This window comes from Pyrgilauda ruficollis, unplaced genomic scaffold, assembly GCF_017590135.1.
Source record: "Pyrgilauda ruficollis isolate IOZ18807 unplaced genomic scaffold, ASM1759013v1 scaffold24, whole genome shotgun sequence".
Classification (NCBI taxonomy): Eukaryota; Metazoa; Chordata; class Aves; order Passeriformes; family Passeridae; genus Pyrgilauda; species Pyrgilauda ruficollis.
The window spans coordinates 11,398,055-11,423,747 of NW_024523648.1; the positions used below are offsets into that span (position 1 = coordinate 11,398,055).

The following is a 25,693-nucleotide window of genomic DNA, read 5'->3' on the forward strand; positions in this document are numbered from 1 at the left end:
GACTGTCAGCTCTATAAGTAAAAATTAGACCAGAAGAATACTACATTTTCACCAGGTTGATCTAACCACCAGGGATGAAGATAGTCATATTTCCAAGTTATGTGTTTACCTGGACTTAAGGTATTAATGGCATTTTTTCATTTTAAATTAAAGTAATCCATAATTGCAACTCTTAACATATCCTCTTACAAAGCATAATCATATGCCAGCAATGATGAATATATAATAATGTTATCCCATTTGCCTTTCTCTGCCAAAACAGGAAATATATTAAAAATTACCTGGGTTGAAACCAAGTTCTTAAATTATTAAACTAAAGTAATTCTCACGGATCTGATTTGCTTTCCATGTTTTGTTCACATAGGCCTTCTTCCAGAATATTGTTACGCTTAGGCTGGGTTTGACAGGACTACTTGTATTTTCATATATGCATCAAAGCATTCTGGACACTAAGCTTTTGATCCAGCTTTGAATACTGGATTTCACTATGTGCTGTCCTGAAAACAATTGCTCAAGGCTAGTGTCCTCTATGCAGTGAAATTGCTCACCATAGTAAAGACGAGACCATTAAGTTTGGACTGGAAGTATTAGCCCCCAGTTCATGAGAGCAGAATGATCCATTTCATGCCTATGGTTGATTTATTTGATTTTCATGTGTTTACATGACACTTAGAACTATAATAAGAGCAGAATATATTTTCCCAGGAAGCAGTTCTGTACTGGGTCCTAGTCCAATTCTGTGAAACCATTTCCTACAAAAAACAATAAATGGCTTTGGCTCCACACTTCTGTGTGTCTGGGATACAACACAGGAGCATATAGTACAGAAGATTAATTTTAATTTTTTATTAAATCCCAGCATTTTTCTGTCCCCAAGAATTAAATTAAAAAAAAAAAAAAAAAAAAAAAGGCAGAGAGAGGATGGAAGTTGTTACTGAAAGAATGTCTTTGGTTTGTATTTGGGCAACATCTAGCTCAGGGGCTAATGAAGCTCTGGTCTATGACCTGAGCATCAGACTGCTGCCACAGCAAAATGTCCCTTAAATGCACTCTGGAGAGCAGTCAGATGCCGTAGTCAGTTGGATCTTTTAAGACTGGGGCAGAGAAAAGCTTCCTGTGAATCAGTAAAATGTCTCAGAAATGCATCCTGTCTTCGTAACCTTTCCTACTCAATTCAGCAGTAAAGCTGTTCTATTGGGGTATAACAAAGAGAGAAATCAGTACTGAATTTTTTTGAACTGCAACCCCAGAGCTTCACTCTAAGTTAAACCCCCTTTTGCTTGTGATAAAGTAGTATGAATTGAGTATTTGTGCTTTTAATGTTGGACTCATTTCACAAAAGCACTTTGCTGTCTAGTTCCCACTGATTTTAATGCTAGATTTTAATTAAAATGGTAGCACTTAAGGATGAGATGTCCTGAGTATCTTGAGGGTCTGGACCTCAGAATCCACACCCATGTATGCAAGAGTCTGTGGAGCTAAGACTTAAATATCAACTGTATCTTACTGAAGTCTCCTAGGTTAAGTAGTTCACAGGAATTCAGAACAACACATTTAAATTGTCTGTAGAAGAATAGCTTGGTGGTTAAGTGCACTTGTAAAAAATTCTAGACCTATTCTAAGATGCTCTTTTTAATGTGGTGAATCTGATCTATGTCTAAAGCAGAGAGCAAAGCTAACAGGTAGTTCTCAAATCTCCCTCCTTTTAGTTTGCCTAGAAATGGCAAGATCTCAGAGCACTTTGTTCAGCAAACCTGAACAAAGTGGACCAGACTTTCAGCCGTAAGTATGAACATCTGTCTTTGGCAGGTTGTTAGTCAGTTTTTTTATACTTTATCTTCATTACCCTTTTTTTTTTTTCCTCTTGATTCCTGTTACAGCATTGTTTTTTCTCATGCATTAGAGATGTTGTCTCTCTTGGTACAATTCTACTCTGCCAAGGGGGAGTTGGAATCAAAAATCCCTCAGATATGGAGGGGAGGAGTTGTTCAGTAGTACTGTGCAGCCGCTGTTGCCAGCCTTGTACCCACTTGAAAAGTGTGGGCTCTTGAACTTGGCTGCCTGACACGTCCAGCTGATGTGGGCTGGCCTAGCATCTGCTGCATTCATTGTGTTTAATGCTGCATCCATCTGTTTTCTGTCAAAGCCACTGCCAACAAATTACTAATCTATTAGAGAAACATGGAAATAAGATTGCACTCCTCATTCCTGGCAATTCCTCTTGTATTTTGTTTGGCTTTTATTTTTCCTTTTTTTTTCCTGTGGTCTGGGAAAGGTATAAGAGTAGCTAGTACTTGAAGTATTGAGGAAATGCTTAGGGAAAGAAAAAGATGGAAAAAAACATTGAAACTTGTTTTCCTGACTAAAAAGATATGACTTCCCTGTGCATCTTGTATCCCTGAAGATAAATGATTAGGAGCTATTTTAACTGAGCCACATGTATTTTTATGGAGAAGATTCCACTGTTTTTTCTGTGTTGCTGGAAAAGCCAAAGCACATAAGATTACATTTTTTGTCCCAATTCAAAATAGCATCAAAACAGCAGTAGTGTTTTAGCATTGGTGTTTGCTCCTCCACGCATGCTGCTGAATGTACTTTGTAAACCCTAAAATGACAAAACAAATTGTCTTTATGTAAATTGGACTGACAGTAGCTCCCAGTGATCATGGATATCAGGTCTGCTAGCCTAGGGAGAGAGTTTGCTTCACTTTGGGAAGTAGTGTTACTAATAGCATGTACATAAGATGTGCTAACTGCTGTGCATAATCTTTGAGTGCACATACACACCATCCTGCTGTATTACTTTTTTTTTTTTTGCACAAAGCAACTGGAAACGCAGAGCAGCATCCAAGTTGTGTGCTGTTGCCTGTAACACATAGCAGAGCAGTGTGAAACTAGTCAACCCTTCAGTCTGTAGTCACTTATGCTGGATCAGATGCATGGCTTGAGCTGGTCTCAGCAACTAAAACTCTGGCTGGGGGCGATGGCTCACTGAACGGAGAATAGTCAGCTGCCAGCAGCCAAGCCTAGAAGAGGAGGAGAAGTGACAGGGCAGACTTAAGACAGCATAAAGCTGAATCTGCAGCCTTTCGTATCTGCTGAACCACATACTGGGGATCCTTCTGTGAGGACCCCCAGGCAGAAACTTGGATTTTAAAGCAGAAGAGGATGGTTGCTTAATTTCCTTGGGAAGCATAAGTCTCATGCGTTCTCATCGAGGAGATCTTGTAGTAGAGTGAGTCAGTTACTGACTGAGAGGAGAAGATTAGCAAAAGCACAGCAGCAGGAGCATATGAATTAATTATGTGTGCATTCAAATGATGGATGAATATGTTTATTTTAAATACAAACGGGAGTTGGATGCCACCAACTCCTCTGCCTGGTAGCTGAGGCCTGAGAGGCATGGCTGATCTGCACAATCACAAGAAGAGTCCAAGGGCTTCTGCCTTCGAATAAGCGTGGGAACATCTGAGAGTAGTGAGGAAACTCTGCTTTGTGGCATCCCACAGGGAGGGAATGGGTCATGTTTCCACTAATCTGGATGAGATGGAAATGAAGAAAAGTCAAAACTGATGACTGCAGTAGTGCAATGTGATACGTTTCCTAAAATAGTTTTCTATCATATCTTTAGCTTTCCCTTTTTTTTTTCCCTCTTTCTCATGCTGCCTGGTTTTGTTTCTGTAACATTGCATGCTGTACACTTGATTTTTCTTGAGATTTCAGCATGACAGAAAAACCAGCACTCAAATGAGTTAAGCTGCTGCAAGCAGAGCACTTTACTCTAGTGACAACACGGATTGGGTTCAGCCAGGATTCCATGCTGTCCTTCATAAGGCACCTGCTTATATGAGCATCTTTGTACTGTTGCTGCTTACTTGTGTAAGACTAGTTTTCTCAGAGGAGTTGCACTGTAAGCTATCACCCCTTATGCTGACATAGCAAAACTGAACTTACTAGAAAAGCAGGATGGGGCAGGAGAGAGCAGGAATCTTTCTTGGACCCCAGCAGTTATCCTCACCAGTCCACACCAAATCATCGCTGTCTTTAATGGGCAGAACAGTTAGGAGCAAGAAGCCTGTTGCTGAAACTGCAGAAAGACAAAGGAATGAGAACATGAAATTACAAAAATAAGATTCTCCCTTGAACTTATGTAATGGGCTTCTTACATGCCACATCTCTCTACTGCGTAAAGCAGTTGTGTGCATTGTGCTGTGCTGTTACCCCTTGGAGGCTGTACTTTTCTTTATTTCCTGTTGTCTTGTAACTTACAGACAGAAGATGTTTGAGGGTACATGAAAATCAGGTTCATAGCATCATTAAACCTAATGGAGGGGTGCTCAAGAACTGTTCTTGGCTGACCTTGTATTCAAATCAGGGTCAGATAAAGGATCAGACCAGGTTACTCTTGGCTTTATCCAACTGGGTTTTGAAAACCTCCATGCAGGGAGTCTGCATAGCTTCCTTGGGCAGTTTGTTCCACTGCTTCTGTGTCCTTGTGTAAAAGTGTTGTCCTGACTTTGCGGCCAGCATGGGTCACTTTAGTTCACATGTGTAAGTTCTGCATCTGCTGACTTCCTAAACAGAAACATTTGCTCAAAAGTTTTAATGTTTTTCTCTGTGCTGTTTATGATTTTTTTCAGGAAACTACTCCAGACCACCGACGTACAGCGGTGTCCCCAACACAAGTTACAGTGGCCCAGGACCTGGCATGGGTATAAATGCCAACAGTCAGATGCATGGACAGGGGCCAAGCCAGCCTTGTGGTTCCATGCCCCTGGGGCGGATGCCATCAGCTGGGATGCAGAGCAGACCATTTCCTGGAAACATGAGCAGTATGACCCCCAATTCTCCTGGCATGTCTCAACAGGGAGGCCCTGGGATGGGCCCACCCATGCCAACTGTGAACCGTAAGGCACAGGAGGCGGCTGCTGCAGTGATGCAGGCTGCTGCGAACTCCGCTCAGAGCAGGTATGCATTCAGGTGAAAGCAGTTTAAATAAGCAGGAACGTTTTCCTTGGCATTTCTGAAGTAACAGCACTGTAGAGGTGTGTGAATGTGCATTTATACATGTTCTAGCTATGCCCTCATCTCTGGGAGGAGATGGTGTGTCCAAAGAGTACTTTTTCTTAGTCATCTCCTTTTCTTAAGGAGAAAGCATGCTAGCCTGTTTGTTGCCATCCTCTCAAAAATCACTTGTGACAATGGTGACAGTGGCCACTTCGAGTTTGGTTCTTGGCATTACAGTTTTAGGAAAACCCAGAGGATTGCAGTGCCATTTGACAAGCCCTCTGCAACTTTAAACTTTTTTGAGTTTCTATACTTTTTTATCTCTGGTAAAGAGAGGGCCAGCATGTCCTCAGCAGCTTACCCCTGCCAGAGAGTAAGGAAGCCTGTGAAGCTGCCCATCAACTCTTGCATCTACTGCCCATGTTTTGAGCAGCAGTGCTGATGGCAGTTCTTTCTGTGGGATGTTCTTGCTCCCAAGAAGGCCTGCAGAAAGGGAGAGGAGGGCAGGCTGAGGGGGGCAGCTTGAGGGGAGAGGCAGGGGGAGACATAAAACAATCTGTAGCTATCTGGAGTTGATACCTGCCACCTGTGCATCCATAATACAGAACCTGCAGACAGAACTGCAGAGGTTGGAGCCCTCCTCTGTCTTTTTGTCTCCCCTTTGGGCAGCATAGCTACATGTTGCCATTCGTATATGGGTTTTGTTAAAAGGCACTTTGCTGCCCATGTCATTCTTAAAATCACTGAATAGTTGCAATTAAATGGTGGGGCTTTTTTGGCAAGATTTTTCAGATTAAGTAACATCCACATTTGCCTGGACTCAAATAACTCCTGGCATATTTATTACCTTTTTCTGTTGCAAGACGGTCCATAATGTTTGAGAATTACACAAATCTAGTTGTACTCTTGTGGTGAATGTGTTCATATGTGTGTGTCTTGCTCACTGCACTTATGCATGTGCATACAGAGATCCACATACATTCATCCAGACATTTATCATTCAGGACCAGTTTTTGTGGACACTGGAGTTGCTCTTATTCCAAGATGCAGTGTTAAACAAGAAATAGGAAGCCAGTGTGTCCCTGTATTTATTACTTTCTTGTGCTGAGAGCTTGAAAGGCAGGTGGCTACTAATGATAAGCAGCAGCAAACTTTTAAAACAATAACAGTTAATTTAGTGTACTTCATGTTCTTGCTCAGTAAAATAGAAACAGGCTCCCTTAAAACCATACTCCAGCAGATATCTGTGAACCAGCAGTCCCTTTCTTCTGTTGGCTGTTTTAACAGACCTGTCTAGTAGGATTTATGGAAGTCTGCTTCTGTCTGTCTGGTTTAGGCTATAAGCTGATAGGTCAGACACGAAGGAGTAAGTAGGCCATCACTGCAGCTGCAGGAACAGGATTTCTCTATAATCATAGAATGAAAGGAAAAGCTCACGTTTGTTGGTCTTGACAGCAAGAAAAGACTTTGTGTTAAGTGGAAAGCATTTGGTTGTGATTCAACTTACACGTTGGGCATAGTGTGTGATGTTTGATCAAAAACTGGGTTAAATGATTACCACTTCTATCTCACGTTTTCCTCCCAAGTAAATTTTGTAGAATTGCTTTTTCTTTCTAGATTTGACTGGACAAAACTGCACCATTTTGGAGCATTCCTATCACATACTGCCCATTCCAGTGATCCGGCACCTATGGAAGAGCTGAGCAGTCACTGAATCTCTATCACAAATACTGGCAAAAGGGTTATTTATAAACACCAAATTGGGAGGAACTTGTCACACCACTCTCATGCCAGGGGGTTGCAAACACACTGTTTTCCTCTTTGATCTCAAGTCAGCTGTAGGGGAGAAAGCATAATGGCTTTTGGCTATTCCTGCAAGTCCTCGAGACTCACATATGGAAGGGATGTATTTGACAATGACTCGGATTTGTGATACAGATCAAATCCAGACAGGTTCTGCTTCAGGCCACCACACATGAGGTCACCTGCTTATCCAGTCTGGGGCTGGCAGACACACACCATGTTTTCTTCACAGCACCCGAACTATGGCAGCACTCAGGCTCCCTCAGCGCACCAGCCTGACCAGTACAGGTAGGCAGCAGTGTAAACTGGACTTGCTGTGGGATCTTGGCATTTTTTGAAAATGTTTGTGAACATCCCATCTGGCTGCTGAAGGAATATAAAAATCACATGAAAGGTACAGAAATACTTGCATTGTAGAGAGGATTTTAGTTTTTTGGGGTTTTTTTGCCACTGTGACAGTACAGTGAAAATCTCTATGTCACTCACTCAACACACCTGCATGGCTTTTGGCACAGCTCCATTTCCTTGTGCCTAAAAGGGACATGAAGAACCTTATCACTGAGAAGGAATGAGGTGTCTCCTTCCCTGAGCCAGGCACCATTTTTCTCTCTTCATTTTTGGTGTTCTTGTCTGCAGTGGTGCATGCAGCCACATTTTCTGGACTTGGTGGTATTGTCACTACTGCCTAGGCAGAGAACTGCAACCCCCAAAGTGTGATCCTTTTCTGAGAGATGATGTACTGCAGGAGTGATTACAGGGTTTCTTAATGGGATTTGCAAGGGGTACACTTAATGGGATTTGCATTAGCACACTGTTGTTGATTGTGCATATATTTGAAAAATTAGTCTCTAGAAGAATTTTTAGGAGCGCAAAGTATCCCTTGCAAAACATTTGCCTGAAGTGCAACTACTGTTTTCTCACCAGAGTCCTCTGCACTGATTTCTGTAACCATATCACAAGTTACAGAACTGGGAGAAAGTATCTATGTTGGCTCCCAGCCTGTTGCTCCCTCACAAACAAGTCCATCTTCACCTGAGTTTGAACTCCTACGGACTTCCCTGCCATCCTGTTTTTCCAGTTGTTGCCTCTGTAGGAAATCTTAAATACCCCAATTATTGCTGCTGTCATGGCACTTAACAAGTTTTAATTACCAGTTTTCTGTAGCTGCTAGTTTGGTTTTTCCCTTAATAACATTGTTCATATATGTGTACAGAAAAGGCAGAAAGAAAAAAAATTGGAACACAAGTCTACTGGTTATCCAGTTCAAAAAACAAAACTTAGTGAAATGGAAGAGCACTCCCACCACACTACTTTACCTGACTGGGAAGACATCCACTCCTGTATGCCAACATGCATGAATGGTGCCCAGCCTTTTTCTTTGAATGTGTTGAGTTTATAAGATTCAGCTGTGGAGTTCAGAAAGTGTTGTATTCTTATTACTATAAAACACCCTCCTCTGTGTAGAATTAAGAATAAAATCAAATGGTTATGTTATACATACATATACAGTCATGGTTACACAGCAGTATTTCTGTTCACGTTGGTTGTGATCCACTTCAAGGTCAGGTCAACTTCTTGACTTGGTAGGCAAGTAGCAATAGGGGAGAGAAATTTATCTTCAGCTGTTAATCCACAGGATCTGTCCTTTCCCAGCTCAGGAGTCTCATTTAGACACAGAACGCTGGTTTGCCTCTGCCTTGCCAAGCCACACCAAGTAGCAGCATAAAGTGAATTTAAATGGCACTCATCAGAAAAAAAAAAAATTCTTCCACTGGGGCACAGAATCAATGTTCATTAACCAGGGCAGGATGATCAGGATCTGAGTGTCAGCCAGTTATACCTAGGTGTCATCCTCAGAGCAGACCACCACCCTTTTCATTAGAATCTATTAAAATCATATAAGTGAAAGTGGTGGCTGTGGAAGACGCTAGGTTTACACCATTTGAATTAGCCTTTGACCTCATCTTGAGGTTTGCTTTATGTCAAGCTTAGATTAATGCACACGTCTACATAATACCTTCCCTGTAACCTGAAATCTTACGATGTGCTAGGCTGTCTTGTGCATGCATGCCAGGGCTTCCCAAATGATAACTGCCATGTCAGGCTAGAGAAAAGAAAGGTGTTTTTAAGGTCTCTTCATTGAACATCTTCATTGTTTTAGGCTACCCAGGGTGTTCAAGCTTGCTCTGAGTAAAAGTTCACAGCAGGCAATGTTAAATAAATCTCAAGTACCCTGTGTAGTAATTCACTTTATTTTCAGGAGGAGAGTGTGGAGGAACTACAAAACAGTGTTTTCCTTTTTATATTTGTCTTGTCTTGGTCTCAGCATAACCACTGACTGGTGAGGACTGTATGTTGAAGACCTAATATATCCACAGAAGAAAGTTGGCATTGACTGATGCCTACTTTGCATTTGGTTGCAGCAGAACCAAACCCCAAAGGCTGGTTCTGCTGCAGGAGACTAGAACCCAAAGGAGACCTTGAAGGACCGGGTGGCTCCAAAAGATGTTTTATCACACTGTGATTCTTGGAACAGCACATATATTTATAGTGATAGATAAATGTCCCTGTATGCACAAAACTGCAGCACAATAAGCCTTCAGTGTAAAAAAAAAAAAATAAACAAACAAAAAACCAGTTTTAAGCAAATGAGATACTGTTTTCCCTGTTGATGTGAAAGGCAGCAAATTTAGCTAATATCTTCTAGTACCAGCCAGTGATGAGCTCCTCAGTTTGAAGATGCCCACCTTGTACCTTTGCAGGACTATGTGTGCACTGTCTGTGAGCTTTTGCTTCCTACAGCAAGTTCTCAGTTTAAAACTGATTATCAGTTTGGCACCCAAAGTCAACAGACATCTTTAGAGCTAGATGCTTGTCACCATCACTTTCAACATCTCTCATGCTAGCACTGAGTGTCATTCTGAGCATGTCTTCTTAGCAGCTGAAAGTGTGACTGTAGTATATGAAAAGGTAAAAACATAGTTGTAAAATGGCTGGCTTGGATGCTATTAGTAGTGTGTATTAGAAAATATAATTCTGTGCTAGCTGGCTGTAAAATGTGCAGCCAACTGGATGCTAAAATGAACCTTTTGTTGGTGCAATTACCAATTGCACCAACAAATTACAGTTACCAATACCTGAACTACAATTACAGTTACCAATACCTGAACTAATTACAACAAAATGAGTTTTGATGTGCCTACATGAGGAGCAGTCCTATCTTTGAAGGCAGCCCCTTTGACCTCAATGTACCTTAATATGATTCTCAGGATTGCATGTTGCAATTTTGTAAATTAAAGCAATTTTTTTTTATAGATTGAGTGAATTTAGAATTCAGTGCCATTGATTTTAGAGGAGACGATTCAGACCAAGTAGCTTATTAAACTGAGGAATTGGGAACCAGTTTTTCTATTTGCAACCTCTGGTCATTTTAAATCCTGGCCACTGGGTGCTAAATTGAGGTGGATATTTACATTATCTTCTGCTGATCCCCATGCCACCTGAGAAGTGGTGTTAGTCTCCACAATAACGTGTGATGTTGCATTGCTTTGACATACTTCTGGGCATTCTAGAATGTGGTTCTGGTTCTAAATTGCTTAGCAACTGGTTAGATACCACAGCCTCATTGTAGTGTGGTGAGAAGAATTTAGTACATATTTAATCAATCATAAAATTGATCAAACAAAGCCCCACTGATATTAGAGGATTTCTGTTGTACAGAGAAACACAATTAGTGTAAGTTAGTTTTAAAAGTGCATTCTAGATGTGTGTGTGTATACATGCACTTGCACACATACAGGCACACTAACCTTCCATCAGCATTTCTCTCCTGCTATGTATGTATAATTCATAATCCCGTGTTGCTGGTGCCAGCAAAGCACTTTTTCCATATTATTTTCTCCAACAGCAGGGTAATGCAGCACTGCTGATGGACTAGAAGGTACTGGTGAGGAAATATAGTAATGGACATGGTGCATTAAAATGTCAAAAGGAAAAGATGGAGGCGGAAATGGGGAATAAATTTTTTAAAAAGAATAATAATATAAATAAAACCCAGAACTGTTTTAGGTGTTTTACATCCTAGTGCTTGTCAGTTTTGAGCAGTATTTTCCAGTCTGGCCCTTTTGATCATGAAACTTGGATTTAAAATTCTAATTGTGATTTTGAAAGCTGCAGTTTTGTTGCAGGAAGCGCTCCAGTAAAACTTGCCATCTTTAATCTCTGGAGAGAGTATATATTTTCCATTGTTTTCCCTTTTCCCCTTAAGCTTGGAGGTGCTGTTCTTCTCTGCTGGGAAGTTCAGTGGAGTGCAGGAAGGTTAAGTACTCATTCAAGTTTCTTTGCTTATTCAAACCAGGCTACTTCTAGATGAAAGGCTGCCAGCTGTGAAATCCCCAAAGTAAACTAGGCTAAGATAGGACTGGTAGCCATAATTGGAGCCAGTGCCTGCGTTATCTGTTGCCTTTGAAATAAGCCCCTGGCAAGAAAGGCTCTTTCTGCCGGGTCTTTTATTTAACATTCAGTCACACGAAGGAGTTGCTCCTGTTCAAATTCAGGCCATTCACAGTTCTCCAGGCTCAGGCTGTCTGGTCATTTCCCCTTTGCTCTGCTCCTCCAAACAATCACAGATTTCCTTTAGAGATCTTGATGGCTGACCCTGAAATGAGCCCCACTTTGCTTTCCATTAGTGCTGTTCTAATATCCTGGTGGTACTTCCAGTCCATGAAACTAAATTTGGCTTCCAAAATAAAGTCCATGTGTAGTTTCAGTAGGGTGAAGTGGTTTTGCTTCTTGGCCAAACTGGTTGTGTTGTCTCTGTGAGCCCCAAATACTCCCGTGCTGCCGCCACCTGAGGCTGAAGGAGATGCAGTCATAGCTGGAATATCTTCTCCCCGTGCTAGGCTTCTGTGTGATTTGAGGGGTTAAAAGTCCAAATACTAATGCTTACTGTAACTGTAATTTCTAAGGAAGTTATTAACCAGCACTGACATATTTCTCTTCTAAAGGACCCATGCTTCTTCCCTCTTCATGAGAAATAGTCATTTGTATCAAGCTGATTTTTTTATTATTTCTTTTTTCTTTTCCTCATGTTTTGCTTTACAAAGCACAATCATGTATGGGTTTTTTCTATAATGTATTAGGAGGGAGGAAGTTCAGCTCAGCTTATATGTATTTATTGTAAGGGGAGAGCTAGAAATCTTCTGTGATTATTTTATTTAAATGGAGGTGCATTTTATGGATCAGCTCAAAATTGCTGATAAAATCATGTAAGGATTGGAAGAAACTTTACATGCTGAGCTAACCAAAGCCATTTCTTGTGGGAGACTAAGAGAAATACATTTTTATCTGGAATTTTGTTTTACTAAAAGGTAAATCCATCATTTTGGAGCCCTCGTTGTCACCATGCTGCAAAGCTCTTGCAGGCAACCAGTGATTTGGGGAGGCATTTTTTTCTTCTTTGGACTCATCAATCAAGTCGACTGCTGTATGCTGTTCATGCCATTAGAGATTAACCACAGGCCTCAAGAGTCCTACTCTTTTCCTCCTTCAGAGAGTAACCATTCTTAAATTGTGAAAGAAAGAGTGTGTTGGGAAGGAAGCGTGATTTTAAGTCATGAATGAGAATTTTCACTTACCTCAGAGACACTTCTAATTCGATTCTTATTGTGTCAAGATTATTTTTGGCTTGATTTGGTTGTTTAGGAGATTCATGGCCCTCTGTAGAAAGACTAATTATTTTGAAACAAAATTGTAGTGTAGGACTTTGTGTAGCTTATTAACATTCTGCCTCTGGGTTACATAGAAATTCTGTACCTTAAAATATGATCTTTAGGATATTAAGAATGCAGTACTTCATTAATTGATGTTGTGTAAAGTTAAATGAGGGAGGACCTTAGATTGAGTACTCTTTCTTGGGTGACAAAAAATATTTCAGCTGAGGAAACAGTTTTCACAGTCTGTCAGAAGATCTACTAGTTTAAATCACAGAAGTGGTTAGAAAAAAAAAGCCAAAACAAAGTAGAATAGCCATCTGTTTAATGGGACTCATGAAGAAAGCTAATTCTGTGACTGTGCTGTGTGATTTGGCACATAACACTGTGCAAGTACAGTACTGTGATTGAACAGCCTGAGATTTTTGTGACAGAAAGGGAGGGACATAAAAAATGGTAGGAGGGTTTCAGGTTTTCAAGGCAGTTTAAGGTTTTAGGTTCTTTTACAAAGGTGGTATTTGAGAGAAAAATAAACCTTTTTTTTTTAGCAATTCTGCCTGGGGAAATATAAATGGGAAGAGTCCTTCAGTTGGTGATGAGTTCAGATGGAAACACCAATTCTAGCTGGACATATAAGTAGCCTTGTAAGAATCATATTAAATAATAACCTAACAGCATGAGATTTTGTTAACGATGGCTGACAATCTTACTAACACATTAAATACCTGTTGCAGTGGCCACAGTAGGTTTCAGGCATCTGAAACAAAGATGAAGAAAAGAGGCAGCTGAAATCATACCGGCATGTGCACTACCTTGCTCTTGTGAAACTGTCCAGTGTGCCAAAGAGCCAAGACTGATGGTAACAGTGCTGGTAATAATATCAATAAACATATAACTGCTCCAGGCCATTGGGCAAAGATAGGTGAGTGAAAACGTGTCTGCTGGAAAATCCCTCTGGAGAACTTCCTCACCATGCTGATGCACATGCACAGTTGCATTCAGCATGCTGCTGTCAGCCAGATGACATTTTACTATGAAAAAATACATTGAAGAGCTGGCATGAAATGATCAGGTTTTTATTAAATTTTCGGTTGGTTGCTAGCACAGTGCATTCCAAGGTGCTCAAAAGCAGCGTGGGGATGTGGCTGAACATGGTAAAAAAGTGGTGGGAGACAGCATCCCCAGGTGGAAAATGAGGGAGTTCAGGGGTCAAACCTCTCCCAAGACAGTGTCTACCAGAGGAAACTGAGTTAGTGAAACACAAAGTGTGTCCTTAGTTTCCTGTAGCTTTTTAGCACCACACCTTGGTGACCTTCTGGCTGTCCAAGTGCTGGGAACAGACTCTTACCACTTTCAAGTAATCTTTCTGGGAGAGAGTTCATAGGGCCTTCCGACTTTTTAATACAGCTATTTATAAACATGCACAAAAATAGAAGGTGCATAGTGAGAGTCATATGAGTCATTCCCATTTTGACATCAAGTCACACCAGGCTAAATCACCCTTCTTGACATTCTGGTTCAGATTGACAGCATCATGCCATACAGGGCAAATTTATTTTTTTTCCTATAAACCCAGTTCATGCATGCTTCTGCTTGCTGGACAGATTAAAGCAGCTCTTTTTTGTGCATCACACACTCCACTTGGGCTAGGAAATGTATCCCCTCAGTACTCAGATATCATATCTGAGAGGGACAGCTGTGCAAGCAGTTGCTGTTAGTGCTGCAGTAGAAATTCATGTGTAGGGAAGGTAGACAGAGGTCACCAAGAGCTCTGATGGGTTTCCAGGCCATTTGACTTGTCCTGCTTTTCAGTTGTTCTGTGGTTTTTGTCACACAGCATTATAATTTATTTATCCAGTACAGGTTACATGGAGTACCAAGAGTTTAATTTGTTCTTACACAGATAAATTCAGATGTGGAGGTGTTGTTGCACTTGTAAGAATGCTGTGCAATAAAGGCATTTCTTCCAGGGGTTCGCTGTGGGTTTGAAGGCTGGTGATCACCATGAAATTCAGACCAAAACTACTTTAATTAACACAAAGGGAATTTTATAAAAAGAAAATCAAATGGCCGCAACTCAAACAAACAAAACTCTACTGTATTTCACTAACTGCTTTTCAGTCACACACCCTTCTGTCATTAGGATCAACTGAAGTTAGGGATTTCTTTTCTTTTTAACAGGCTTGTGCTGTGGTTTTCTCACTGTATTCAACTACTTTATTATTCTTTTGGCCATATTTTAGACCATTATTAATCTTGTATCTCTTCCTCAGTTTTTGTAAAATGGGGTAGAGAGATTTATTCTGATCCCAGTATGCATTCAGCTGTGCTAATGTGGGGTAGTTGTGTTGTTATTAGCATTATTACTCGTGAATTACGCGTGCCTCTTATGTTGCTCTTCCGGAGTTCAATGTGGTGTGACACTCCTGTTTTGTTGGGCTTTAAATGGCTACCGAGTAGGTAGCCCATCAGGCAGATGTTTTCACTGGAAAAATGGTTAATGTGATGACAACAGCTTGTAAACCAACAATAGGTTTTTGTGACTTTTTCTGAGTAGCTCAGCATTGAATCAGTGTGATAGGAACAATTAATTTTTAAGTTCCTCCCCCTCGATTGGTTTTTCTTAAAATCCAGTGGAGATGATGCTAAAGGCACAAGTAGTTGTGTAAATCAGAAGAAAGATAATGTAGTTAGAAAGGCTATTTCTATTACTCTTTTTAAAAGTATCTTGCACAACAATATTTGGATCAACCAGGTGAAGAAATCAGGCAGCGTACTCAGTCTGACTGCAGTGGATTACAAGGCGACTTGCACTATCACATAATTACATTGTTAAAATTATTTCCCCATTTTAGCATTACCATTTAGGCCTGGTTGTTGAGAAGAACAATTTTGTGTTAGTTCTGTGTGCCTCCTGTCAGCAGACATGTACACACACACTCCCCTCAGTACAAATCCGGATGCTTTTTCATTTGTGTTTCCAGAGCTTTGTCAGCGTATTTCAGAACTTAGGCCTCCCTTTTTCACACAAGTAGACATGCACAGGTGTAAAATTTTCTCTTTCTTTCTAGCCTGAAAAATGGCAAAAAGTCTTGTGGCAGACCTAATACCTGTCACATTGGCAGCTTTTGTGGTTGCTTTTCTGAAACTTTGTTATTACAATTGGTGAACTTCCCCACTGAACAGAGGAGGACATATAAGTCCAGGTTAGTATACTTACAGTAGCAACTAACAAGAAGAAGATACTTTGCTTTCAGATATAATGATGTTAAATTAATTTGTTTTATTCACATGGGAACTGCCTTCAGTGCCATTTTATAGCTGCTCAAGCCAATATTCAGGTTTTGTTTGTCTTGGCCTTTGCTGAGAGCGCTGTGAACCTCCAGGCAGAACAAAGTAAGCAATGCTGGGGTTTATTTTCCCTTGCTTTCTTCTCTCTTCTTCACTTCTCCCATATCCACTCACAATAGAAATGGTTTCACTTCTCCAAGGAAGCCCATAATGTAGCAAGAATGAAAATCCATAACAAAAGAGCATATGTATCTGCCTGCACATGTTTATGTGTAAATTCTCCAGGGAGAAGGCATTCACAGGTCTCACTCCTGAATTACTCTCATTATAATAACCCATTTGGTGTCAAAGTGTGACAGATTATAAGCGCTTAAGGCTAGTCCCAGCTCAAGACAGATTTAAATAAAGTACTTCTGGTTATTGTGCAGGTCAGTGTGTTTAAATAACAACCCCCCAAATCATACTTTGACATTTAAAAGAGAGAGGAAATATTGTCATGCTGCAGACCTGGCACAGATAAGCACAGGGCAATTTGGTCAGTACACTGTGATTTGTGAGTGCAGCCTAACGCAGTCATTTTCACAGTTTGTAATCAAGTAGCCACCTTAGCAGTGTGTCAGCATTAAAAGAAAAAATGTTCCTTTTAAAATGTTTACACAAATTACTCCCCTGAGGTGCTGCAGTGCATTCGCTGCAAAACTGATGTAGGTTAAAGATCTGGAGCAGAAATGGCAAACTTGGGGCTTTTTTTTTTTTTCACCAGCCAACTGCTCAGGTGGCCAGGTCACAGTAACAGGATAGTTTTTCAGGTCCAGCACTTAGGGCAGCAGAACGGGGAGAAATCTCCTCATTAGGTGCACGCTGTGTCAGGTGTCAGGAAGCCCAAGTGCCTCACTAACCACTAAAAACTGATAGGAGTTTGTGACTGCCAGGACTTGTGCAGTGTGACTCAATGCCCTCTCTTCCCTGCCTGGGCTCTGTGCCCCATCTCTGCTCCTGTCCCTGTAGCATTCCTCCTTCAGCATCGCCCCATTGTGCCACTTTTGGACTGGGGTTTCCCCAGCATTTGGCCTGACCCTGCCTCAGGGCTGGGTGCACAAGATGAGGAGCTGAGTGAAGGCACGTGTCGTGTCTGCTTTGGAAGCTTCCTGTGAATCCCTTCCTTCCTTCAGGCATATCTGGCTAAGAGGCTCCACTTGTGCTAGAGGGACCATGACCTGTGTTTACCCTGGAAGTAGCAGCATTCTGTGTGTTTCTCCCTGCTCCTTCTCCTGCATCTCTGTTTCATCTGTCTTCTCCTGCACACCTGTCATCCTCCTTGCCCTAAAACCTTTGGCATCTAGTGAGGATGCTCCCAATCCTTTTTCCTTCTTAATTTCCTTCTACTGTCTCCTTCATTTCCATTTTATATGCCCCAAAATCTCCTCACCTCCATCACCTCTATATTTTCCACCTCTGAAGCTTTCTTCTGTTACCTATACATTTCCATGCTGGACTTACCTCCTGTGCTCAGGCTGCCACAGGGCTCATTACAGAAGCTGGTTCACTTTTTCTGACTGTATGAAGGGCTTTGCTCTGGTGTTGTAGATTGACAGAAGAGTACAAGGCATCAGGTGCCTCTTAGGAAATCCACAGAAAGTTTTAGAATTTGATCTCTGTGTACACAGAACAACCTGAGCTTTGACATGTTTCCATATGAAAAGTCGTGTTTTCATTTCTTGCCTTGTTGAGAAGCATAATCCATTTCTGTCATTGTCCGTAGGTAAACCACATACACATCTGAACTGAACTTGTTAGTGAATTCATATTTTTTTCAATAAGAAGAGAGAAAGAAGATGACAGTATAAGTCTTGCATCAGATGACAAAACTACGGAGGTGCTAAATCACATATCAGGAAGTATGAAGCTCAAGGGCTGTAGAGTGACTTCTGTGTCACAGTTGGAGACAACACATAAACTTACTGAGGATTAAATTAAAGGAAGGCATTTCAGTATAAGAGGGTGCTCAGCAGCTGTGATCACTCATGTGCTCCTGTGTATTGTCAGTGCTGTTCTTTCTAACAATTTCTTTGTTGTGCTTTTTAACGATGACCAGATCTTGCGTGTCAGCTCCTCTTTTTAAATACACAGACTTCTGCATTAGCTCAGGAGACACAATTAGATCTGATGCTACTTGTTTTGCAGAGAAAAGAGATTAAGTACAGATTAAGCTTTGGGTAGATTGCAAATGAAGGAAAACAAAAGATCAGAAGAATAACTTCTTAAAAGGGAATGGTTTGAATTTGAGCAGTTGTATTTTGGACCCATTAGTACACAAGACTGTCAACAGCACAGTGAAGATGACAAGCTAAGATCATATGGTCATTCAAGCTGGAAAGGAAGGAAAGGAACTTCAGGGGGAATGTTTAGGCCAACCTTCTCCTCATCAAGTTCATCTTAGAGCTTAAGGTGTTACCCTGTTGGGTCTTCAAAATCTCCAAAGGCAGAGATTGCCCTTTGGGCCACCAAATCTAGACTCTTAATATTTTCACTGGGAAAATGGTTTCCTTGAATCCAGTCTGAGCTTAATGTTTGCAGTCTTGCCCAGTGTGTCTTGTCCCCCCACCATGCCCACTGTGAAAAGGCCAGTTTTATCTTCTTGCTCACCTATTTTCAGGTGCTATGGGGCTGCTGTAGGTTCCCCTTGACAGCTGTCTCTGCCCCAGCTTGAATGAGGCCTTATCCTTCAGCCCTTCCCGGGTGAGTGCTCAAGCCCTGGCCATGTAAGGGGCTCTCTGCTCACTCTAGTTTGTCATCATCTTTTCTTTTCTGGGGATCCAAAACTGAACATGATACTCTCGGTGGAGTCCAGTGAGTCCCGAGGAAGGAGGGGATGACCAGTTTCTTCCATCTCCCAATTCTGCACTTCGTCACACAGCCCAGGATCTTGTTGGCTCTCTTTGCTGACCGGGCAGACTGCTGGCTTATGCCCAGCTCCGTCTGCCAAGATGCCCAGGGACTTCTCAGCAAAGCTGCTCCCTCTGGTCAAATCGTAGCTGGCACCACTGCAGGGGGCTCATCCTTCCCAGGTGCAGGACCTTGCACTTGTCCCTGTTGACTTTTACAAGGTTCCTGTCAGCACATTCCTCCCGCTTCTCCAAGTCCCCTGTGGTGGCAGCCCTTTCCTCAAGCATAACAACTGGCTGTGGCATGAAGCATTGCTGAATTGTCAACAGAGTAAATAAAGCGTAGAAAGCAAGTAGATTCCTCTCTTCTGCTTTAAATCTCTTACAAATGCTGAACTCTTGAAGATCTAGTTGTGGCAGTAGAGCAGAAAAAAAAATGGTAGCCTTAGGTATTGTGTTTAAATGGATAGCATACTCCCAAATTTGTATTGGCCTGGCTGCCTGTTCTTCTAAATGGGGAAAAATAAATTAACTGGGATCAAGGTATTGCACGAGCAGATACTCTCGTTCATACACAATGCAGGGTTTCTCTGACCAGTATATTTTAATGTATTTGTATATGTTGCCTGCATGCAGAAATGTCAGGTGCTGAGGTTTCCTTCATTCCCTTGGAGGTAACTGTATCTCAGCATGAAGACATCTTTTTCATTATACTAAACTTAAGTGGATCTTTTCTCAATTTCTTCCTATTATTCCTGATTGCATCATCCCTAAGCAACCAAGCCCTTGGTGTTTTTGTGGCAAGTGCTGTAAAATTGTGTACTTAGCTGGGTTTGTACTGCTATAAAATTCATAGCTGACCAGTTGAGTTTGTGCCATTAGATGTCACTACATGTACAGCAGACTGTTTTTAAAGGCTTGATTTTTATTTAGCATCCTGGAAAAATGAAGGAGGGAATTGGGAGATGTAGGTGAGAGTCTAGTACTGTAGTATATTGGATATGCCTTAACTAAAAGCAGCACAGAAGGAAACATAAGATTTTTGACTTAACTCCAACAACCAACAGATGATGCTGTGACCTTAAGCATATATAAATATGTTTAGCAGCTGCTGTGTAACATATTTATAAGTGTTTAGTGACCTGGAGGTTAATCAAAATGAGTTTGGTGATCTCAGCTCAGTTCTTAATGGACTCCACTTCATATTATAGCACTGATGCAGCACAATTTGTCACAGTCGGCAGTCTTTACTCAAAGGAGGCCTACTGTGGAGTGAGAATTAAAGGCTGAAGTAATACCTGATTATTTCTCCCTAAAGAAACTTTCCATTCCCAGCCATCATAGAGCAAAATAATATGTGGAGGAGCTCTGTACTGCTCACTGCACCCAATCTGAGAATAAAACAGCATTTACTCTGACAGGATGTCCTTTCAGTGTTACTGAATTAGCTCATGGTGCTGTGGTCAGGGCTTTGATAGGGGGCTGGGAAAGGACAAAGTCCTGCCAGGGATGGTGCTGAGTCTTTTCGCTTGCTGGGCTCTTTCCAGAGATGGAGAGCAGTGTCTGTTCCAAGTGCAACATTACATAGGAGGATGAAAGCTATTGCCTTGCCTGATGAAATTTCAGAATTAGGTTCTGCCATTCAGGTTCTTCTGGGTGCAGAAGCAATTTTTTTAGACTTCAGTTGTTTTCTTGCTGTCCTGGCCAAAGCCTGTGTATTCTTTTTATTTAATTTCCACTCTCCGTCTAAACTGGAAATAGTTTCCTGCTTTTTGATTTAAAGCTGTTGTACAGCAGTATGCTTGCATGAGCTGCAATTGAGATTGATGTCCATTGTGGGTAACGTGAAATAGGTTGTACCTCAATTTGAGACAATGAACAGCCCCACAGCTTGGAAGACACACATGCTAGGAAGTAATACTATTGAAATATTAGTAGGTAAGGACCAATTTCAGCTTACCTGCAAGGTGTGTGTCTCCTGTGTATTTTTAAAGTAAAAGAAGGACATAAAAGAGATAGATACCTGTAGAGACTTGCCTTTTCCAGGATCCTAGTCTTACTCTATAAAAGAACCTCTGAAAATCCATTACTTCTTTTTTAAAGTATGAAAATATGCTTGCACATTTTTTTCATCTTCATTAGTAACTTTACCCAGTAACAGAAAGGATCTTGCTTATCCAGCATAGAAAGCATTTTTCAATTAACTGCATTTGCTGAAATATAGCAATTTTCAGCTAAAAAAGGAGCGGGGGGAGGGGTTTAAGATACAGTATTTACATAAGAAAAGCTTGGTTGTGTGACTGAAAACATTTAAAGTTCCTGCCAAATGGTTCTGCTGTTCTCTTTTCCCTTTGTAATTTTCCCTTGGAGCATTGCACCACTGTGCATTTTAAATCTTTTCCCTCCACTTCTCGTTGCAAGCTTCATCTGGGAAATGACATTGTATGGCAGTTATCTCCTTCATATCAAAAGAAAGCCTTTGCCTCTTTGCAAGAGTGAAGAAAAGTTTGTCTTCAGAGAGCAAAGGACAAAACTGACTTGGAAAAAGATGCTTTATTTAGATAACACGTTCTCTTTTCCTTTGAAGAAATTCACAGTGTGTCAAGAAAAATTAGGCCAAATACTGCTTTAATGGTCTTCCTCCTGTACCTCCTAAAAAAGAAATCTGCTTCTACCAATTGTGTTAAGAGTCTGCCATGAGTTTGGAGAAGACAAGAAGCCATTGAAATTACTCAGGGTTCTTGATTTAGGAGTTGTCTTTTTTTTATTTGAATACTGTAAAATAATTAAAAGTAGAATTTCTACCAAAACTCTCATCTTGCTACCCAGACATTCAGCTTTCCCTTCCCGTAGGATGAAATTAAGTGAAATTAATTTTTGTAAGGAAATTAGTTTTTTGTAAGGAAAAAAACTTAACAGGTAGTAAAGCTGTGTAAAAGGGTGGTTGCTTTCTTGTTTCTTTTATTTGGAAAAGCAACAGAAATGTACAGGGGGCACACTGAAGAAAGAGATCTGAGTTTTGTATTTTCCTATGTATTTTCCTATGAATATACAAGTAAGTATTTTTTCTGTTTGTTTTTATTCATATGTATTATTTTATATGTATAAAGTGTTACTCATATATATATGATAATACATGCAGTGTTCAATTATATTAAGAAAAGGTAGGTAATTGTTTTATGTATTAAAAGAATAAAAGGTTATTTTTGAAGTTGAATCATGCATTATATTGGGTTATCATGCTTACTTGGATTAGATTATTTTCTTCCTTGTGCCTCAGTTTGTCTATAGAGTTCGACAAATAGGTACCAAGCATACTTAGATACTTCTTGGAATTTAAAAGTAGATAAGTTTTAGTCTTAAATGCTTGGTCTGAACATGTGGAGAATTATGCAATGGCTTCATTTAGGGCAGTTTTTGAGACAAATTTAAGTCTCAGTTATACAAGTATTATACAAATATGCTATTAATTTTCAAAACCAGAATAGTTCTGCTGAGGTTTCTTGTTTCAATGAAGTGGAATATGTATGGAGGTTTTTGAAAGATTGGACATAGATGACACATACAGATGAACACTGTTCAACACAATAACAACAAATGCAGAAATCAGAAACTGAATCTGCGGTACCCATTTTTCTTTTGGTCATTTCACTGTTTATTAAGCTCTGTCAGGTGAGGATTGCTATTACATTAAGAATAGTGATGCGCTGGGTTTTTTTTTATGCCAGTGCTAGGTTCTAATTTTGACTCCTGATCATACTGCTGTCTACTCATAGGGTATATAATGTGAGCTGTATTTTTCTTCTGATTGATAGTGACATAGAAAGACTGTATATGTCTCTTGAAGTTAGTCTTCAGTCCAGCTCTATTTCATATATGTAATAATTAGCTCGAGACTAACTCAAAGCTCCCCATGTAGGTAAAATGAACTAATTACCTGCTTTCTCCTTACAAACAATAGGTGATGTGCTCTGTGACAAACCACAGCATCTTCAGCAGTGAGGTCTGTAATGAGATATTGTATTGTGTGCTTTCCTCTCCTAGGCAAGGCAATTTTCCTGCCATGAATCAGAGCGGGATTATGGGATCCAGCTCCCCCTACACTCAGCCGATGAACAACAGCTCTGGCCTGATGAACCCACAGGCTCCTCCTTACAGCATGGCCCCCAACATGGTGAACAGCTCAACAGGTAATGGTGAGTAACCTTCCAGCAGTGACCTTCCTCCATAACCCTGCTCAACACTATCAGCCCTGAGTTGATGGCAGAGGAACATCCTTCTTCATTTGATTCACCCCACTGGGTAGTTGGGAGTGATTTGAAATCAGGCTAAGATGCTCGCTTTTTTTTGTACAGTAACTGATACATTTTTCATTAAGTCCTCCTGCACATAGATGAGTACAGTGTTTTGCACAGTTCCAGCATCTCTTGGACTCAGCTTGATGTAGGTGTTGACTAGCAAGTATATGTATATTTGTGTGTATGTGTCTGCGAGGGAAGGAGAACAGCTTCTTGTTTTAAGAGGTTGCTTTTGTTCTTCAGGGGCTTTTTACTTGCTAAGGTTGCAATTTCAGATATTTAATGTGGTAGTCATTTAAAAAAAGGTATGTGCACTTGCTCTGAATTGAAGATGCTGTAAGCCGAGCACTTAACATAATTATTCTGTTTGGAAAGCATAGGCCATATTTACTGTTTCCAAAAGTTATATAGGGTTTCCTCATTTAGTTATCTAAGTATCAGTATATAAAATTTTACCATAACTTCCTTTTGCAAAAAAAAAAAACAAACCCCCAGCATTTTCAATGTAGCTCCTGGATTTATCCTTCATATCATGACTTATGAGTTCAGAATTGCTTGTAACTTTGTGTATGACTCTGAAGACAGGTGAATACAGTTCTGAACAAATGTGCTTCATGGTCCATATACAGCTTGAATTCCTAACAATTACCCTCCTTCAAGATATTACTTCAGCAAAGATCAATTCTTTGATTGGGATGTGTTTGGATGGAGTTTCAATGACCCTGAAGCAGATCCTCCCAAGTACTTATTCCAGTCATGGAGTTTCTGTGCATGCCTTATTGATTACATTATCTCTTTTAGAAATGTTGGGGGTTTTGAAGTTTTTTCTGAAAGCTGAATAGGTTGTGCTAAGGTAATATGATGTTGTTTCTTAGTTGTTTTTGTTTCTACTTTTATTTATTTCTTAAGAAATGCCTTACTATCTAAATTGTGTCTTACCAAGAACCAGGTTTTTCACATCTTTTTGCTCTACCCTTCTGAGCCTGTATAATTCTTTCATCCTTTGCATCTTTCCCTGTCTTTTCTCCCTGTCAATTCTGTATGTTCCATATACATAGTGCCTTTGGAAGAAAATAGCCACAGAGAGATGCTAGTGTCTAGTATGCCCAGAGTTTCTTTCCTCTACATAGGAGCTGCTGAGACACTGAACAGTGTCTTATATTTCAAGAACATTGTTACCATTTTGGTTAGCAGAAGAAAGGAAGCTGCTAATCAGTAAGATTTTTTTTTTTAAAGAGAGAGAGAAATTAACAAAAAAAAAAAAAAAAGAAAAAAAAAAAGGCTTTTTCCAGTTCTGGCCTGGCCTGGAAGCTTTTGGCTAGCCCAGACAGCACACTGCACCATCTGGATGAAGAGGGACAAGCTATTGAAAAGAGCATTAGATAATAGCTTGGTTTTTCCCCACCAGAGCTGTCCCAGGTAATATTATGTTTTGTTTGTGTAGTTATGTGTTTTGTCTGGCTTGCTGAAATAAAATTACTTCTGAGCATTGAAACTGTGCTATAAATTCTGTTTTGCTATTAGCAGAAGTAATTTTTCCACCCTTTTCCGTTGGCCCCCAGAGCTGCAAAAATAACCAACAGCAAACAGATGGCAGAGTGCCCTGCCTAAGAAGATTTATGTATTCCTAAGGAATAACCAGTTTAAAGGAAGATTCACAGAGGTTTTTTTGTTCAGATAATTCAGCCATTCGTTATTTCATACAGTGGAAATCTGTTCAATGCAAGACCATTTATCCTAGCAGTCTTTTGTATGGGGTAGTCATACTCTTTTTATTGTGTTATGCATTCTGAAATATTGGATTTTTAATAATTTAAACATTTATCAGGGCTTTTTCTGCCAGTGCATTTGTGAGGTTTTCTTTTGTTCCAGTTTTATTAATTCAGAGATTACCCAATGGAAAGTAAGTATGAGATGAACTAGAGGAGTTCAGTGCACCTCTTTCAGTCTGTGTGGGAGCAGACATGCATCCAGAATTGCCTTACAGGCCTCCAAGAGACACTGTTGGGGAGGAGATGGACACACACAACACCAGAAAGAGAAAATCTGGTGTGGATACATTGCTGAGTGCAAGTGCTGTGGGAATGCTTAACTTCCCTCTAGCCAAACTCATCCTTCTGCTTGGGTCAAAAAAAATGGAAGCTTAAGACAAGTGTAAATACAGTACTTTTAATTATAATTTCTTGAGCTGGAGATGCACTTTAAGGACAGCTCTGGCCCTGCATTTGATGAGGTGGAGAACCTATAGGTGATACCATTTTAGGAGCTTGAATACAGGATTTTTCTGTGGCAAGAAGACCAATTCACCTATGTGGCTCCTTAGATTCCCCTTCCTGCCTGCCCCATAAATGCACACATCAGTCAGATAAACCAGGGTTCAGTCAATGTGGAGGGCCAAAACCAAGTGCAGCTGAGTGGCTGCTGCTGAGTGGGGCACTGGTTAACTTACACATGCACTGAGCATCAACAACCATGGTTTCAGCTGGAGGCCAGTGAAAGCCTATGGCGAGCAATAAGAAGTTAGTTTCTTCATTGTCTGGGTTTTGAAGGGGGCAGTTTTGTTGCCTGTTGTGAGGGAGGAAGGCAGATCTTTCATTTCAATAAAATGCACTTGCTCCTAAAATAGGAGAAGATTGCTGGTAACTGATGGAATTGTTTTCATTTGGTGTTGGAGCTTCAGCACAGCCATGTCTAACAC

At 40.6% G+C, this 25,693-nt stretch overlaps 1 protein-coding gene across 3 annotated transcripts in view; it reads left to right on the forward strand.

Annotated features, from left to right (window-relative positions):
- The window catches only part of ARID1B (AT-rich interaction domain 1B), a 325,668-nt gene that overhangs the window by 260,916 nt on the left and 39,059 nt on the right, over positions 1–25,693 (forward strand). For 2 of the 3 annotated variants that reach the window (XM_041469726.1, XM_041469727.1), the window contains 2 exons: positions 4,641–4,968; positions 22,742–22,893. In XM_041469726.1, coding sequence (XP_041325660.1) covers positions 4,641–4,968; positions 22,742–22,893 — 480 coding nt within the window. The remainder of the gene's footprint in view (positions 1–4,640; positions 4,969–22,741; positions 22,894–25,693) is intronic. The other variant, XM_041469728.1, reaches the window with a different exon arrangement.